Genomic DNA, 19,063 nt, shown 5'->3' with positions numbered 1-19,063 from the left:
CAATAGGGGTAAACTCTATCCTTTGTGGAGGACATCTAAGAAGAAATAAAATATTACTGGCATAGATGTACAAGCTGTTTGCCGTGCAGTTAGCCATGAAAGTCTGTGAGAAAAAAGGAATGTCGCTCTTAAGATATCCTTCATATTTTAGTACAACATAATCACCTAAGAAGACATGGCAGAAAGCCAGTTCTCTAACAGAGCATGAAAACATTTATCCTGACAAGGTTAAACATCCTCAGGTCAATTAAAGGGCAAAGTAAAACTATCTTCTCTCTCTCTCTTCTGTGGCCTTTCTTTAGAATTAGTGCAGTTAGATAATTGTACTAATTGTACTACTGTAATTCTGGGTATAAATGACCAAGAGCAAACTGATAAGTCATTCTGGTAAATAACCTTGATACTTTATTTTTTCTGCCCGCTGTGTATTTTTATACACACAAAAATGTTGATGTCTCCTCTCTCCCTTTTTTCAAGCTCCAAATAGGGGCTATTGACTAAGAATAAGGTCGTGCTTATTGATTAGTCTCAGGAGCCGAGCAGAATGTCAAACAATTCCAGCTATCCACAAGCCCTTTCCTTTGATTCATGTCCTCAAATTCTCAGTAATCAGGACAGTAAATCCCCACCTGGAGAGTATATTCTTGTGTTAGTGTGCTGTGTTGGCGCACAGCATATTCCAAAACCACTCCATTAAAGAAAGATCAACACAAAACAACCTACTGGCTGTTCAGAAGACACTGTTTGTGAACTGAGTGACTGAGCTTACATTTGTCACAGTCCTAGATTTGCTTAACTAAACACAACTTCAGCCTAACCAAAGAAGAACTGAAACTGCATTGATTTTTTTTTTCTTCCACTCATCAAAAGAAAGTGCAAAGGTTGCCAGTAAAGATTTTACCAGTTACTGGACTTCACTCAGGAATTTGTGGTTTGAGATAGTTTGAGGTTATGTCATGCAACAAAGGTTTAAAATTATTTCCACTCCGGGCCAATTAGAACATGACCCTTAGGTCAGTACTACTGCTTTAAAACTTAAAAATAAATGCAGCCTAATGTTTTAGCAAAGTGCATTTGCTGAGCCACCAAAAATGTAATCTTAGCACAAAAAGGGAACTTTAACCCTGCTCAGAGTTTAACCCTCCACTCATTTATCAGGAGACAGCTAAAGTGGATCATGAGGAAGACTGTGGTCAGTGTTTCATCAGCAACAATTGTTTTTTGTGTGAAAGAATTTCCACTCAATACCAGGACTGCCTCTTTAGGGTATTTCACCGTTCAGTTTCTTTAATTCATTCTAAGCATACAGAATGAAAAGACAGTTGAATTAGAATGGTCTGCCGAATGTTGGTAAACTATATTAGCAGTGGTGTGAGGCAGACTTAGCTGTGATTTTAGGGAACATAGCTACTTGGTGCTTAATGAAAAAATTCTGTTTTTAATAGTCCAGATCTTGCCCACACTGAGCAATAATTATATGAACAGTAAGGAGAACAAGCAGACCAACAAAGAACACCGTCTGTCAAAGCAGGAATTCGCCCCAGACACAAAGGAAATCACTGAGGATAAATGAATTTGCAGAGACCTGTTTTGGGGGTTTTTTGTGCCTTGAGTATCTTTATGAGTGAAAGAGATAAATGTTTGCTGTAAGTGGAGGGTTCCACTGACAGGAAGCACCTTATTGCAGCTAACAGGGGAGAGAGATGAGAAAAAGGTTAGCCTGGCCTGGCTAAACTGACAAAAGGCAGCAGAGCACTGCAGCAGGAAGTGTAAAAGACCGATCATCCAGCCTGACCAGAAGAGCATTGCCACTCTGTTGAAAGAAGGAAAAAAATCCCAGCAGAGCACTAAAGGGACACTGTGCAACATCAAATCTCACAATGGCATGTTGTAAAAATATCAACCAATTTTTTTGCTCTGGGCATTTAAAAAAAAAAAAAAAAAAAAAAAAATCCTCTGACACCCTATTTCTGAATTTTTTCCACACCGTATGACTTTTAAAAAAAATGTGCTGAAGAGTGCTATGATACAGTTCATTATCATGCAGTTTGTACTTCCCCTTTCTGTCCATCTAGATAATTTCCAGTTGCACCTGTGTACTTACCACCTACACATACAAGCCCAGTGCATATACCAAAGGTGTGACAGTAAAAACAATATCCACACAGCGAGTCTCTCGGCATGTCAGCAGCAATATTTCCACACTGATGCAAATAAAAACAATGCCCCTTTTCCCCAAAGTAACCACTGCTGTTGAAATTTATAGCTAAACAAAAGCCAAGTCTTTTTGGGACAACACAATGTGTGCAGTGTGCATTTTATCTAAGAGCAAATATGAAAAAAAATACCCTTTCAGTGCAGGACTTAATAATTTTTTCTGTCAAAGTCCCACTTTAACATAAGATATACTACGTAACCAAGCAAAGTGTGTGTGTTGTTTTTTTTTTCTTTTTTTGACATAATCATCTGGTGAGGTTGTAACCAGTAATTTATTTTTTTTAAATGGTAGCAACTATTTTCATACACTAGACTTTGGAGGTGCCAGATCCCAGCTGAAGTGAACATGAGTGAACAGTGATTTCAGGATTGATGTGTTTGACAGTATTCGCCATCAAAATGAGGGGATATCTTTTTCTGGAGCAATGGTTTTCCACTCTTCTGATAGAGACTCAATGCTGTAATGCATTTGTAGACTTATTCTGGCAGCATATGGTGGCTCAAACCCTTACAGACACTTTGTGCTGGTTTTTATTTTGCAAATCTGTAAATATACAAAAAGGTGGACTAGCAAATCAAGCTAACAAACAATGCGCTAAAAACTAGTTAGCTGCGCTAGCTAACAACTGTGAGTTCTCCATTATCCCCCAAACCACACGAGTCATGAAGACTATAACATTCAGATGGGCTCTACGTGGAAAACAGATAAACGTCTGTCATTTTTTTTCTCCGTCGCTTTTCATTTCTCTCTCTATTAAGGCATCTAGGCTCTTATACACACACCCATGACATGATTAGGCATGCAGATAATTCAGAAAGTGAGCAAGCATTCTTCTTCTTAAGGTAAGCTTAATGCAAACTAGTCCTTCCTTCATAACAGTAAGATGAAAAACATTGAGCTAGTGTGCACAGTTATACATACAAAAACATTTAATCTGGCAGTGTTTTGTAACAGAGAGAAACTACTTTAACTCATAAATGTTTCACACAGTCATAAGGGCTGTGGACTACTGCCCTAGATCAGAATCACTGTGCTCTCAACCTGATCACAAAATTCCCCAGCAGCCTGTGCAGTCTGCTACCATGACTCAGCTAGCTGAAGCCTGTTTGTAAGTGGGGGGGGGGGGTTGGAAACTGTGTGGCAGGGGTAAGGGAGGGGTTTGATGTTTACTGTAAAAATGCATTAGTGCGCAGCACCACAAAGCTATAAGCACAATGAGGCCTGTGGCGTGATGCTAAAAAGACTAGCTTACACTGATGGAGCAGTGGGGTATAAATAGCAGCGCTGCATCAGATGATTTTCTATAGCCATTGGCCTTTCTTTTGTGCTCGTTATACTTCGAATCAGTGAAGTAGAGAGATGCATCAACTTGGTTGATATATGAAAGAGGCTAATGTTAATATACAAAACACTTCACTTGTGGTGTTGCTGTAATTGCATCACACTATCTCTTAGTCAAGCATTCTTCAGATGTGAAAAATGCTACTCTAGCAGCTGTGCAACTTCCACAAATCTCTCAATCTTCTTGATCGGTTTATTTTATTTTAGCCTAATCAACCTTTCCCACAACCTGCCTTATTCCACACAACCAGAAAATGCTCCTTTTAAATTTATTGTCTCTTTTGTAAGAGTCATATAGCTGTCACTCTGCATCTGCTATGTTGGACCATGCAGTGGGACGGAGTTTGACTGGGAACCCTAGCACAACAGATAAGATGTGTATCAGTCGCTCCACAGTCTTACAAAAGTCAAAGACTAATGGATTTCCTGAATGATGCCTCAAAGGCACAAGGAAATAATATACACGGGTGGGTGGGAAGGAGCTGTATTCTATTAACTCCATTAGCATATACTAGCTAAATAAAGATGATTAAAACTTTCAGTTAAATTAAACAGGAAGATTGCAATCATCATAAGATTTTCTAGATCAAAATTATTGCACATGATGTTTCCCACTCTCCATGGTGCATATAATGAAACTAGCACATGGATGGATGAGAAATGGGGGATTAGTGTAATGTCTCCAGTGCAAACACAGCTGAACTTGGGATTTGACTCTGGCTTCCTGTTGAAAGCAGGATAAAACAAAGCAAGCCACAAACGAAGGTCATGTGGTTTACAATGCTGCATGTGATATGACTGAGTGTCAAGACTACAATGTTTCCTAAACTTTTAAATATGTGACACACTTTCTTGCGAAGGCAATGCATGTTTTCCACAAAATAAAATGATCCATTCTCTCTAACAACATGTTGCTGCATGACCGTGTTCCTACTCTTCGAGCAGCTGTAGAGCAGTTTTGTCAATACAGAGTGGCTGCAGGGAAAATATCACGTGACAGGGGCCGAACATTATTAGAAATAAGGGCGGCAGTATGGCAACACAAAACCTGCACAAAGATCAAACATACAGCTGTCCAGCTAATCCCTGCTCAACCTGAGTGTATTACATCTTACAGTGCAGCAGGACTACAAAGATCTGTGGTATAAAAGGATAATCATAACGATGTTAGAAAGATACAAATCCTACTGAAACTGATTTGTTGTTTTTTTGCTAAGGAATGTGTTTTTAATAAGTATGGAATGAAATGGGAAACCCTGCACCATCATGGAAGGATTATTATATAATACTGTAAGACTGCTGTTTGGGTTTAACTGCCTCATTTTTATATGTAAATGAGGAACTAGTAATCTTTATTCTAATGACAGACTGAAGCAAGTTAACTGAGAAGATTCTCTGTTTACAGTTAATGCAAATGGATCAACATCAACGATTGGGTTATCCACCTCCAGTCCTGGCCCTGGGGATTTATGATGAACCCAACTACCTCTAGGGTTAGTTTTCTATAAAGCTATAAAGACTCTAAATATAATGTTTGATATATTATTGGCAAACACTAGACCTGCCAGAAAGGAGAAGGAACACATCAAATTACAGCATGTTTATGACAACTTTATTCACTTTACTACCATTTAGATTGCAATAAAGTTAAGCCAAAGTTAAGTTATATTAGATCAAATACGAAAAAGTATTGAATGCGATTAAAGTGGAAAACATCTAACAGTAATCTGTGTGCATATTTTATGCTGTAGGTTATGTAGAATGTGCGCTACGTCTTATAGCGCCTCTGCAAAAAACTAAAATTTCCTCTCTTGATCAGAATAGCTACTTCAACGAGGAAGTGTTTAACTAATTTTTATGCACTTGTGTGTTCACTGGAACCAGGGGAACAAATGTTATCTTGGTCTCTGACTAGAGATGATTCATTAAAATGGTTCTGGAATGTTGCAATGAAGCTTTTGAGATGATCCCATTTTTATTTACAATTGACTAGCTCAACTATTCAATAATTACTCTTCTTGTTTTGTTTGACTCTCCGTTTTGCAGTCTGTTTAATGATGACAAATATAACAAAAAAAGAATGTAAAAAAGAAAAGAGAGCAAGAGGGGGGGGAACATAAAAAAATAAATATGATGACTCCAAAACTCTCCAACCACTCTGCTGAGAATGATTAAACCACAAACTTGTTGAAAACGATGACTAAATGTCAGGTTAATTTAAATTTGATGGGTTCAAGTCTACCCCTTTGCCTCTTTCCATCTCACCCCTTTGTACTGGGAGCAGACAAAAACAGTCCCACCATTCTGGGTGTGCTGTAAAGCTTTTCAAGGTACGCAGCGTGGATTAAATTAGAATGACAAGGATGCTGAGGGCCCCGTCCTTCATCATCTCGTCCTTGCTCCCTCTTTCTCATTTGTCCTTTTTCCCTTGCCTCTGCACTGGTCAATTACTGCAGCCAAAGAGGCTCTTAAGGATCCACCGCTGAGCCGAGAACGTTCATCAACTGCATCGCCAATTACTAGGACGCAGCACAGCACAACATATTCACAAACTATTACTTTACCGTTCAGATAGAAGGTCACATTAAGAGAGATGATTCATCTCCAGAAATATTACAGTGTCTACAGACTCGTCCTGCAGTGATGGGAAAGTGTAGTGAAGACAACCACTTTTGTCCTTATTAGATTATTGAATAGAAGTAACAAAGATTAAAGGAGGAAAAAAATGGTGGTTCACGTAAATGAAAATGAAAGAGTTCAATTTAGAGCTAAGCAGGTTGGTAGTTTGTAAGTAATGAGAATTTATGCCCGCATAGGCATTCAGTTTAATAAATGTTAATAGGTTAGTGCAACATAATTACTCTTCTTTCAGCTGATCACTATCCTCGGCTACAGGCGAGTATTAAAGTGGAATACCTTCAATTCAATTCAATTTTATTTATATAGCGCCAAATCACAACAACAGTTGCCTCAAGGTGCTTTATATTGTACAGTCGATCGTACAATAATAGATACAGAGAAAAACCCAACAATCATATGACCCCCTATGGGCAAGCACTTTGGCGACAGTGGGAAGGAAAAACTTCCTTTTAACAGGAAGAAACCACCGGCAAATCTGCTGCGACCAGTTGGGATGAGAGAAGGAAAACAGGATAAAGACATGCTGTGGAAGAGAGAAAGATTTATAACAGATATGATTCAATGCAGAGAGGTCTATTAACACATAGTAAGTGAGAAAGGTGACTAGAAAGGAAAAACTCAACGCATCATGGGAATCCCCCGGCAGCCTACGTCAATTGCAGCATAACTAAGGGAGATTCAGGGTCACCTGGTCCAGCCCTAACTATATGCTTTATCACATAGGAAAGTTTTAAGCCTAATCTTAAAAGTAGAGATAGTGTCTGTCTCCCGAATCTAAACTGGAAACTGGTTCCACAGAAGAGGGGCCTGAAAACTGAAGGCTCTGACACTCATTCTACTTTTAAATACTCTAGGAACAACAAGTGAGCCTGCAGTGCGAGAGCGAAGTGCTCTAATAGGGTGGTATGGTACTACAAGGTCATTAAGATACGATGGGGCCTGATTATTTAAGACCTTGTATGTGAGGAGCAGGATTTTGAATTCAATTCTGGATTTAACAGGAAGCCAATGAAGGGAAGCCAAAACAGGAGAAATGTGCTCTCTCTTTCGGGTCCCTGTCAGTACTCTTGCAATTTGGATTAACCGAAGGCTTTTCAGGGAATAATTTTTTATTTTTTTTTATTTTTTTTTGGGGGGGGGGGGGACAACCATGTAAGCTTGTTAGTAAAAACAGTGACAGTGTCGCACTTTACAAAATAAAGAGGGAACAGATAGACAGAGACACCGAAGCAAACACGTATTTGTACGACGTATATAGACTTAATACACCTGATTCGCACAGTATCAACAAGGAACTCTGATCATGATGTGTAAACAAACTGGCTCTTACTTCCTCTGCAAGCAGCCAAACCGAAAACAAACCAGTTTAACTAAACCACCAAGACCAACCAACCAATATGTTATTTAGGAATGAACAGAGGAGTGAAAGGGAAGATTTTGATTTGTTAAAAAGCAGTTCTTGCATTGGACACTGTGAATAACTGTTGAGTGGTCTACTGCTTTTTTACATTAATGTTTTTAGTTTATCATTATTAAAAAACAAAAACAAGTACTATGAATACACTGGTTTTCATATGCAGTAAGCATTGCATGAGCAGTTAAGTAATTTGGCACCTAGTAAAAGTTCAAATCCAGGTACACACTGTAAACAAATTATCTTTGTAGCACATTTAATTAAGTATGGTGATGGCACTGGGTCGTGCCCTTAACATGATTTACAGAAGTTTAATTCCAGTCCAGCCAAAAAGCGCTTTTAATCAGCAGACTCTTTTCAAGGCAACATTCTTATAAAATTATGAGCTCTTTCAGAAAGCTGTTAGCTTAAACCTATTTCCATTAACATTACTTAGCTACAGTCACATGAAAAAGAAAGTACTCCAGAAAGGACTACACAGTCATGTGAAAAATCAAGTACACCCTTACTGCTTCCATAGGAATTAAGAGGGTACGCAGCAAGCAGCCAGATGCTGCTAATCAAGCCCACTTGATTAACTCCTCATTAATAAGTGGGACCACTTCAATGAAAGCAGAGATTTGGGCAGTTCGCTGGTATGGGGTATTCAGATAAGTGTTAACACAACCACAGTCTTTCCTGGAAATGTACCCGAAGACTGTGCACTGCTCAGAAACCTGCAAAAGGTCTGTAGAACCTGAGCTACATACCAGATTATACAGATTTAGAATCTGTAGAACACTGAGAAAAAGAGTGAATCAGTATAGGTTAGGCTCAGCCTAGTTTTTAAAGTTGCATCTGAACAAACCATAAAATGTCTGGAATAATGTCCTTTGGACAGATGAGACTAAAGATGCCAGTGTTTGGCCATGACGCACAGCGCCATGTTTGGTGAAAAGCAAACAAAAGATATCAGACCTCAAGACCTCATACTGACTGTCAAGCACGGAGGTAGAGGGGTGATGAATTGACCTGTGCACCCTGCAGTCATTAGGCTGACGATGAACTCTTCTGTTTACCAAAGTAATCTAGAGTCAAATGCCTGACATCTAAACCTTGACCAAAAGTGAGTAACGCAACAGGACAACGCTCCTCATTTACTAGTATGTGTGTGGAAACATTCTTACCCTTAGCCAAAAATACGTGCGTACAAAATAAATTACTGTCAGATTTATGAAGCATGCGCACCAACCTATTTTCTTTCTTATGTGTATGGTAGTAAATCAGAATCATTCCAGACCAACAGCCTGGTGCAATCTGCATACCAACTGCCACACTCAAATTTCTCTATAAGGAAGGTGTTTAGGAAGGCAGAAAAGGCACAGCGTTCCAGAGAGTCATCACTCCCATGGAAAAAAAAAGTGAGCCTCAGGCTTAAATAATGGTCTTTGAAATGACTTTTGGCCTAAGACATTCAATGTGGCCTAAGTGGGGGCATCAAATAAGAAAATAAATAAATAAATCAGCAGTCACTTAGTCAAAAAATTAGACTAACTGATGACATCCAACAATGGTAGAAGTCACTGTTGATAAGATGATATAGGAGAATAATATTTAAATCAAAGGGTTAAAGGCTGTTTTTTTTTAATGGTGGATTCCAAGTATTTTGTGGCTTATGGTGTTTGTGAAAATTATAAATAATGACCAAAAGGTAGCAAGCATATTATTATTAGTAGCATTAAGAGTAGTAACAATAGTAGCAGTAGTAGTAATAGTATTCAACCTGAATTTATTCTAATTTACCTACTACTAGTACTAACAAATAAACTCGGGTAAGAAAATTTTGGTAAATCACAGATTTTTGTGTGACACTTTTGTACGTGCAAATTATGCATCATTTAGTAAATGAGGGCCTAAGGTCCCAAGCACAGCCTAAAATCTGCAGATTTTCTACAAAAAAAAGAAAAAAAGAATTAAGGTGTTGCAATCAATGGCCCACTCAAGTCCAGGCCTCATCCTGCAAGAAATGTTGTGGCAGAACGTCAGGAGAGCTGTGCATAATTGAATGCCTACAAACCTCAAAGAAATGAAGCAATACAGTGAGCCAAAATTCCTCCACAAGCAAGTGAGGGACTGATTAAGTCAAGCAGAAATCCATTACTTCAAGTTATTGCTCCTAAAGGTGGCCGTACAAGATACTGATTCATGACGCGTACTTAGTTCTTTATGACTGTGTATAACCATCATATGAATATTTAAACAGCTGTAGGAAGTTGGACTTGTGAAAAAGAGCAACTTGGAGGTTGAAATTTTCAAATAACACAACAGAGTGTAAGTTAGCCAACTAACAAGCTACCTACAGGTAAGATTTTCTAACAATGTGTTTATATATCAGTCTACATTTAATCATAGATTATTATTAATGTCTGGCTCTCTTTCACAGCGTGCCTTTTGTCCTGTCTTTGTTCCTTCACCTCCAACTGGCAGGCAGCTGAGTGCATCTCCCTAACCCTGTTTCTGCAGGGAGAAATTTCTCTCCTGAGATTTCTTTCCACTAAAAGAGTTTCTCCTTCCCACTGTCGCCAAAGCGCTTGCTGATAGGGGGTCATCTGATTGTTGGAGTTTCTCTGCTCTCTCTGTATTATTGTAGGCTCTTTACTTGACACTGTAAAGCTTGGGGTGACTTTTGTGGCGATTTTGCGCTATATAAATAAAACCGAATTGAATTGAAAAGCTGCCGTCTCATGTAACAAAACTGTTATTGTGTTTTTCTAGGAAACCTTCCATTGTTTTCTTTCATGTAATGAACAAACAACCTTAGCAACTACCTGAGGATATAAGGTGTTTGACAAAGGAACCCAAGGGACTTTTAGTAGGGAGTAACTGAATTACTTACTAAGGACGTAGAGAGAAAGGGTGATTCCTGCCAGGCAGAAGCCCTCAAAGAAACGCAATGTGCTGAACATGGGGGCGTTCCTAGAAAAGGCCACAGTAAAACCAAACACCAACATGAACAGTACTGATATGATCAGCACTGGGTGGCGGCCAAACCTACAGAATAAGGTAAGAGCAAAAATGACACTTGTAATAAGCATAAAACACCTTTAAGGTTTGCATGATCTTTCAATTAAGGATGGTGCGAAAGTCTTACCAGTCAGCTAATATTCCAAACACCAGATATCCAAAGATGGATCCAACCAACAGAGAAAACTTTGCAATATGGACTTTCCATGCTGAGTCACCAATCAGACTCCACTGTAGAGACAAATAAACAGGTATTAGTTTCAAGAAAATGATGCTGTGTAGATAATGTAGAGGACAAAGATCAATATTATTTTTTGAGTATGCTGCATTTTTATCTCTTGATTAACATTCACCTCTAAGTTTGTCTAATTCATTGACAAATATCATCACTCATAACGCTTTGATATGTAAGAAGGATATACCCTGCAACAGAAGAGCTTCTTGGTATTTAGTCTATAGCAACACTGACACAATATCAATATATTTTTTTCTGTTATTTAATCCCGACAAGACACCAATGCTCCAAAACAGAGCATCTTGCCAAACATGATATTTCGCTATAGTTCACTTATGATTACTTATTTAAGCACAAATTCTTCAATTACATTCTGCCTGGTTCAAAAGCAATGCAATATATATATATATGATGAATTACACATTAGGCGTTTTCCTTTATTAGTTGGAGAACCTTACTTAAGTCGATAATCAAGGTTAACTCCACATAAGCAAACACTTTCTTATTACATCATTTATTTTTGTTTCTATGTAGGCTGTCAAGATGGTGACCTATAATACAGTAACTCTACTTTTACTTTGTGACTGAATCCCTGCAAAAAAAAAAAAAAAAAAAAAAAAAGTGATTCCTAGAATATGACAACGATGTGGTTCAGACTTGTCTCTGCATGTAGGTACACCCTGTTTTTTTCTCTCCAGCAAGAGGTTGTGACAAGCAGACTCAACACGCACGTCTTAGATTTGAACTTACAGCTTTGACTACCACTGGCATTGTAATGATTATGCATTTGAGGAAGGGGTAAAAGTTGGCACTTTTACAAAAAATGTACTAATGTGTGTGTGTAAACATATGTGGAAATGCGGTATATAAAGGCAAAAACTGAATTTGTGTAATCTATGAAAAGTTATTATTTAGTCTGCCCATCTTTATTCTTTAACAGCGTTTATTCAAAAGCCTGAACTCTCTTAAGTGTGATTTAGAGACACACACACACACACACAAAAAATCTACATTGTAACTTGTGTTGTAACCAGAAACCCCTTTTAACCTTTCACCTTAAGCTTTTTTCAAATTTACATAAAGGTTGGCTCAAGCAAGTCTATGTATGTAGTAAGTCTACCATACGCTCAAGTACAAAGTGAAATTAGCAAAAGGCTTTTTGTTTCTTTTACTTTTGTATTTGGGTTGTTTCTGAAGGGTCATAACCTATCGTAAACTCTATCATAGTGACATGCTCAAAATGGAATGCCCCAGGAATTACACACCAAGCAGTCACATGACTCGCACATCCCACTCATGCATGGTTTCAGTATCGATGTCAGACACAGAAAAACGCAGAGGAGAAAACAAGTTTCTTTTGCGCAACCGCAAGACAGCAAAGACTATAAAAAACAGAGACTGGAAGCTGGAGAGACTACCAAAATAAAACTCGCATTTCAATCTACAGTAAAACACACTATGACGACATGTATCAGCAGAGCTGGAAGACTGGTGACTGAGCAGAATTGACATATGTAGGCGACCACAGACAGATGACCAGTGTTATAAAAGACGAACATCAGCATTCCCCAAGTCACACGTTACAGACAAAGCAGCAATGTCTTACGAGTGTCAAAGGCAGTTAAACTGTCTGTGGCTTCATTTAGATTGCTTGGCATCATTAATGTGCTTTATTTCAAAGCCTTTATTAACTTTAACGGTAATTAAAAGTTTTGGAAAAGAGAATCCTACAAACTACAAAAAGCGGGGTTACATACTTTGCTCAATGCTTTTAATATACCATGCTGTTTTATGCAACCTTTATAAAAGTGATCAACCCAGAATATGAATGTTAGTTAAAAAATAAATTAAAAAAAAAAAAAATGGAATTTACAAAAAGAATATAACTTACTAGTCAGGAAATGGACTGACTAATAAATAAGCTCACCCTGCTATCTGCTCATATTTTTACTTTAACCATTGCCTTCATTTGGACAAAGTCAGCCTAAAAATGAATCAGGGATCATTTTAGAGGCTGGTAATAGAGCAGCACTCAACATGAGGAAATAACCATTGCAGACAGAGTTACACAACAACCACTTGGATCATTTCAATATAACAAATTATCTTTATTTATAGAGCATTTTTCTAAAGACTCACTGCAAGTACATCACAGAAGGCAACGCATTTATAGGAGCATATAAAAACATTCATAATGTATCTGTAGATTTAATGTAAAGAAAAAAAATTTAACAGCTCACACACTGGAATTCCTATTTTGCCCATTTATTTTGCATGTGAATTTAAAAAAAAAACAACTGCTGAATGTCAAAAATATCTGCATTTTAACACGCTTTAACAGAAGCAGGAAAACACGGGTGTAATTTGCATGATGGCTTCTGTCACTTATCAGTTGTATTACATGCTTGTTCCCAGGGAGAGTCAGCTAACATGTCTCTTTGAATTGTTGGACCGTATTATCGGCCTTCCTTTCATAAAGTATGTGTCACTGTATCCTGTGTTCATAAAGGACCTTTCTACAGTAGAAGGCTTGACCAGCTGTTATTAAGGTTACTTCTAGATCATTTAACTCTGTTTCGAACTTTGACTAAAACCTGGTTCTTTATCTGTGCAACAGCCATTACTGGGCATACGGTTTTTAGAAAAACCAGGGAGACATGGGATGACAAATATTTAAGCCATAACAGAAAAATAGCATCTTTAAAATTTAGATTCATCATCACCTTGAGTCAGATCCATGCTTTTTGTCAGGTTTGATTTGTCACTTGTTTCCTTGCTATTGTCTTGCTCATTTTGTGAGTAATGAATAGAAGTCAGTGAGAGAGACTGCTTCTGTACGCATGAATCACTTAGCTGAGATAAGATGCAAACCATGAAAGGGCTAAGATCAAATCAGTCAAAATCTCAAGGAAATCTGTTGATCTCGTACAAAAGAACGGCTACCAGTGATCAGTCTAGACCATCGAGTCCACTGAGATGAAGATGCTCAACCACAGCTGCACATTTTTGCACTCGCTGAACTACACAGTGGTGGGTGGGGGTTTCAAAGGAGAGGGAGCAGGCCACAGAGGAGGGAGGGGGGGAGAGAGAGAGATGAAGGCAAGCACAGGGGGAAGGAGGCATAATTGTACAATGTAACCACAGAACATACAAAGATATGGAGGGAGAAGCAAAAAAATAAAGCAGGCAACACATTTATGCAAAAGATAACTGGATAGAAAGAGACAGAGAGAGAGAGACAGAGAGAGGGGAAGAAATGCTCAAAAGCAGTTGTGAGGAGACAGCAGAAAACACAGGGAGAGACTGCTGCATAGTTACTGCCTAGCAACAGACCATCACTGAGGTTATCTGACTGTCTGCTTCCAAGTGCAAGTTTTACCACCGCTGGAGGGGTGAAACCCTATATTGTGGTGGTAGCTGGGTGAGGATATAACAAACTATTGTATAAAGAGGGTGAGTTCTTGGAAAAACATAGACCTATAGTATGCGTCCCATAACACACTGAAAATATGGGGTAAAAGAAGTCAAAAAAGGGAACATTACACATGTGATGCTGGATCTGCAGCCTTAGGGACTGAACCTGATGTCACATTATCAGTGTGAACATGTTTCAGATGCAGGTTATGCTAAACATTACATAAGATACCATACCATGTTTGACAAGTTGGCTGATGGCAGTGTTATTTTACTGTGATCAACAGTGACAGCTTGTGAAACAACAAAACGTTGCCTGTCCATGTATTATTCATGCCCTCCTGTTGTTGATAGTTAGCACAACTACATATATCTGTCAACAGTCAGACTTCATATGTATTGAAAAGCCATTACTCCTATTACCCAAATTCCATCACACCATCTATAGAAAACACAAACTTAAACCATAGCAAAGGGTCACAGCTTTCACCCCTCCCTGTTCCAAAACAGCACTTATCAGAAAAGAGCGGCACAGCACACATTCTTGTCACACACACACAGCGCCTCAGCAGAGTTTTATCATCTGGTCACACAAGCATCTTTCCTCCCAGCTGACACTGTGAGAGGCTGTCATTGTGTGCTGACTGGGTATCTGCAGCGGGGTCGTCGCCTTTCGACAGCTGAGGCTATTTCAAAGTGTCCCGCACTGATCCAGAGTCTGTGGAAGGAGCCAACCAGCTGGGTAAACAGCATGAAGGGACACAGAGCAGAGGGGCCTGCATGGGTGTTCAGCTACAGTATCATCTTTCAGATCTATGGGTGTGCAGCCTCGAGTTAGAGATACCGTGTCTGGGTGTACCCACCAAGGCTTTTAAAACATATCGTCCTTATCACATTCATAAGAACCTAACCTACACTACGAGGAGAACAACATGAAGATGGCACAGTTGTATGAGTGCAGTACGGGCACAGCTAAACAGTTGTTTGATTGGTTAATCAATCCGTCTGCTCCTAACAGTTATTCTAATGTTCTCAATTATATTTCTCAATTATTAAATAAAGCACGGGGCTCCAATTAACTAACTGATTAACTGGCTAACCATTTCAGCTCAGCAATTAGCAGTTCTTTATTTAATCATTTAGGTCATTTATTATTTAAAAATGCCATTTCTTGTTGATTTCAGTGCGAGGAATACACAACTGGTTTACAATGCAATGCAGTGCAATTTAGAGACACATCAGGAGATACTTCATCTTTTTTTTTGTTTTGTTTTAATTTTTTGACAACGAAAAAGTAATTCTTTTTTAAAGTGTCATGATAGTCCAATTCCCAAGAGGAGAATCCATCATGTAAATATTACATCATCATCAGTCCTTTACTGCCCGGTGCATCCGATTATCAGACAACAACCAAATTGATAAAGCATGAGTTAGAGAGGTTAATCTGTCATTTGAAGAGGTTCTTAGGCCACTATTTCAGGCAGTATGTGCAGCTGCTGCCCATCCCAAAGCAAGATGAGTAGGGTAGGTTGCACAGAGACTGTGTCTGAGTAATGGTATATTCTGATTTCAAAGGCTCGGTTCAATTAAGAAGGACCCTGAGGAGAGCTTTGACTCAATTAGGATGGGTCTCCACATTAACCACTTTGGATCTTTCAACGCTGCCTTCTTTCTGTGTCACCCTGAGAAAGCACTGTGTGAGCAGTGGCACCTCATCACGTGTCAAGTTCGGAAAAATGGCACAGAGTTTGAATATCTACAAGTATTTAAGTGCCGACCTCGTGCAGAGCAGTGTGGGATTAGATTGTCTTCAGACAGTGTGTAAGAGACACTAAGGCGTTTCGTCAGAATTGACACTCTGTTCTGCTTTTTAGGGATAGTGTGTCATGGATAGCTGAGACCCAGGCGTGTGCAGTTTTTCTGTGGCAATCCAAACACAGGGATAAAAGCCAAGTCATCACTTCCTATTCGAGTGCCACATTCTATAGCTTGTGTTCTATGGTGGGGGAGCAAAAAAGGAGGCCTGGAAGACTGAGGGACAGTGTCAAAATAGAAAAAGAAAATGACAAGTACAAGCACAAGAGATATTTTTGCTTCAATTTCAGATTTTGACAGCGTGCCATTCGATTCAGCTTCTCCTCACCGTGACCTTGTCTGAATGTGGACAGCCAGGAGTTAGAGAAGACGAGCATTACCAGACACTTTTAGCAACTGTCCAGGCCCGTTACTGATCTACAGAGGTGGTAGTGTCAACATGACATTCTCAGTATGTGTTCAAAGGCAACACAAATCTTAGCATGTACAAAGTTGCAACGGCAGCGTGAGCAGAGAGCAATGACTGTTTTCAAATCATCAGCCTTCATATGGGAAACCTGTTTTCAGCTTTAGCCACAGGGAAACTGAAATGTTCTGATTATTAGTAATTTGCATCCACCCAGTCAAATTCTTTCACGTATGACTTTATATTCAGCTGCACTTGTGAGAATCCCCTAGTGCGTGAGAACAGTTTATCACGCTGGCCTTTTATGTAGCCCCGGCCCTCAAATTACCCTGTGGACAGCAAATGAAATCAAGATTTCAACTGCCCCAGCTCCCACAGCTAAATTAAAATGCCACAGCTGCATTTTATTTGCTTTATTGTAATAAGGGACATTATCAATGATAAGCAGACACCACAATGGAGGCGAGCAGTGTGCAATACAGTGAAGCTTCCAAGCTCATCCTTTTTAAAAAACCCTTGAAAAGGTACAGCTGCTGCCAGCTAGAATGCGACTTGCTGTGCTCTTCAACTGAGTGTGTGTGTGTGACAGCAAGAGTGGACATTAAAGGTTTTAAACAAACTGATTATACAACATTTAGATTATTTCTAAGGTTTAATTGCACTTTGTTCTAAGAATTAATAAGTATTATTTTTTGCATATTTCCAATAATGAAGAAGGTCTGCTCTTCTTTTTTCTTGTACAAAAATAATAATGTTTGTATCCTCATATGCACATGCAGCATCTGCAGCTGGAGACAAGCAGACTGGCAAAAGGAGATATAAAAGTGTTCCTCCTGCAGCTCGCAGTCCAACTACAAAGACTGCAGGCACAGATATTGGAATGCAAAGGCCTCAATCCTGAGTCACAAACAACCCGAAAGTGTCCAATATGCCATAAGAGCCATAAGATTATCTTACTGCTGTTTGGTTAGGACAGCAATTGGCCGGGTGATGTTTGATCAGGGATGGGGTTGCATTATTCTAGAGAGTACAGTAATGACCTTTGCTCCAAATCAAATGCTCCCTGTCTATTATATCCATTACGACAACTGACCGGCAAATTCCACTAGCCCTGGCAGTTTGCCCCATGTGCCAATGGTGGCTTGTTTCTGTGACAGGTCACCCATTGTGTCAGATGGTGCGATGACTCACTGTCAGCACCATGCATGCCCTCACCTGAATCCTACTACTTTTAGGTCCAACGTGAGCCAATTCGTGGCTGTGTAAATCCGCACTGGAGATGACGGTGCTAGACGCCCCAAAGTGGAGAGAAGACTGCAACAATGGAGGCATAACCACAACCACTACCGAGGTGCTTTCACAACACAATCAGACAGAATTTTAACGTGGCCGTTTAAGGCTAACTGTTTTGTTTTTTCACTGTAACTGCAGCGTTAATAAGCGCATCTTACTAATGTAATATCGACCCTATTATTAGGATGCATAACAAATTATACAAAGGACCCCCCCCACCCTATCCTCAAGATGGATAGCTTACCTTAGTAACCACATTTTCCTTAAGTCCTGTGTGCAGCTCGAATGTCAACTCATTGTTGTTACAAGACATTCTGGTCGTGATGTTGTTTGTGGAACTTCCATTGACATAAATTGGATCCGGTCGCTCACTCATGTTTTTTGGCCTGCCTAACAGCGAGGAATGAGCTCTACTATGGTTAGTCAGATTTGCCAAAGGCTGGATACAAGTGCTGTTTGGCTGGGCGAGGAGGAAATTATCAGAGAACTGACTGAATCCAATAAATAACGCCGGAATCCATGTCAGCACAATCAGCTGTTTCTGGTACTTCCCAAATCCACCTAGAAATGGCAGAACAGAGCCGTCGATGCGTGTCAGCAAATCCGGCGACGTGGTTTCGGGTGACACGAAGCCGTTCTCAGGTTGATGGTCCCCCGTTTCGAGCTGCACCACGGCCATCGCGGTTTCCCCTACAGATGCCTCCGTTGTGTAGCGAAGCCGGGGTTGCAGTGCTACCCCCTGTCGACTCCACAATGCGTCAATACCTCCAGTTCCGGCGGTGAAAGCCGTGCGCAGTCAATCACTGGAATGGAAATAAGACGCACCTCCTTATTATCAGGAAGCACTTCCCTCCGTCTGACACCAAAACCCGTGCGGGAGTGACTGCAGACACGCGTCCTGAAACAAAAGGCGGATTGCGATGAATTGGGAAACGACGACATAAACTATCCCACGCTTTTTTCTGTCGGCTGATTCTGTTTGTGTAGGTGAGCTGTAGCACCAGAGCGAAAGAATTGCTTCCTGGGGAAGCCACAGGTAACGCACCTGCCCATGGAGGATGTGGCTAATCACTTTAACCTAACGTGGCCACTTGTAACCAGTGGTAACTACCACTTTGTCTTGCAGTCAGACAATGAACAGTAATGTAATCACATAGGTTAAAATAGGTCCTGCATAAAGAAAAAAAAGGAATTAGTACAAAGTTTGTCTGAGTGATGCTATATATTTTTGATAAATGGTCACATTTCTGTCTCGGTGTTCTTTGTAGCCTATTTATATATTTC

At 39.6% G+C, this 19,063-nt stretch overlaps 1 protein-coding gene across 1 annotated transcript in view; it reads right to left on the bottom strand.

The window, feature by feature from the left end:
- The window catches only part of LOC120727248 (solute carrier family 22 member 23-like), a 35,540-nt gene extending 16,692 nt beyond the window's left edge, over positions 1-18,848 (bottom strand). Inside the window, exons 1-3 of the mRNA XM_040021465.1 lie at positions 18,024-18,848; positions 10,744-10,847; positions 10,489-10,643 (exon numbers count right to left, since the gene is read on the bottom strand). Of these exons, the coding sequence (XP_039877399.1) occupies positions 10,489-10,643; positions 10,744-10,847; positions 18,024-18,458 (694 nt within the window). The 5' untranslated portion in view covers positions 18,459-18,848. The remainder of the gene's footprint in view (positions 1-10,488; positions 10,644-10,743; positions 10,848-18,023) is intronic.
- Positions 18,849-19,063: the final 215 nt, after the last annotated feature.

Source organism: Simochromis diagramma, unplaced genomic scaffold (genome assembly GCF_900408965.1).
Source record: "Simochromis diagramma unplaced genomic scaffold, fSimDia1.1 OVJJ01000205.1, whole genome shotgun sequence".
Taxonomy (NCBI): Eukaryota; Metazoa; Chordata; class Actinopteri; order Cichliformes; family Cichlidae; genus Simochromis; species Simochromis diagramma.
This window is presented reverse-complemented; position numbering and strand designations above follow the sequence as displayed.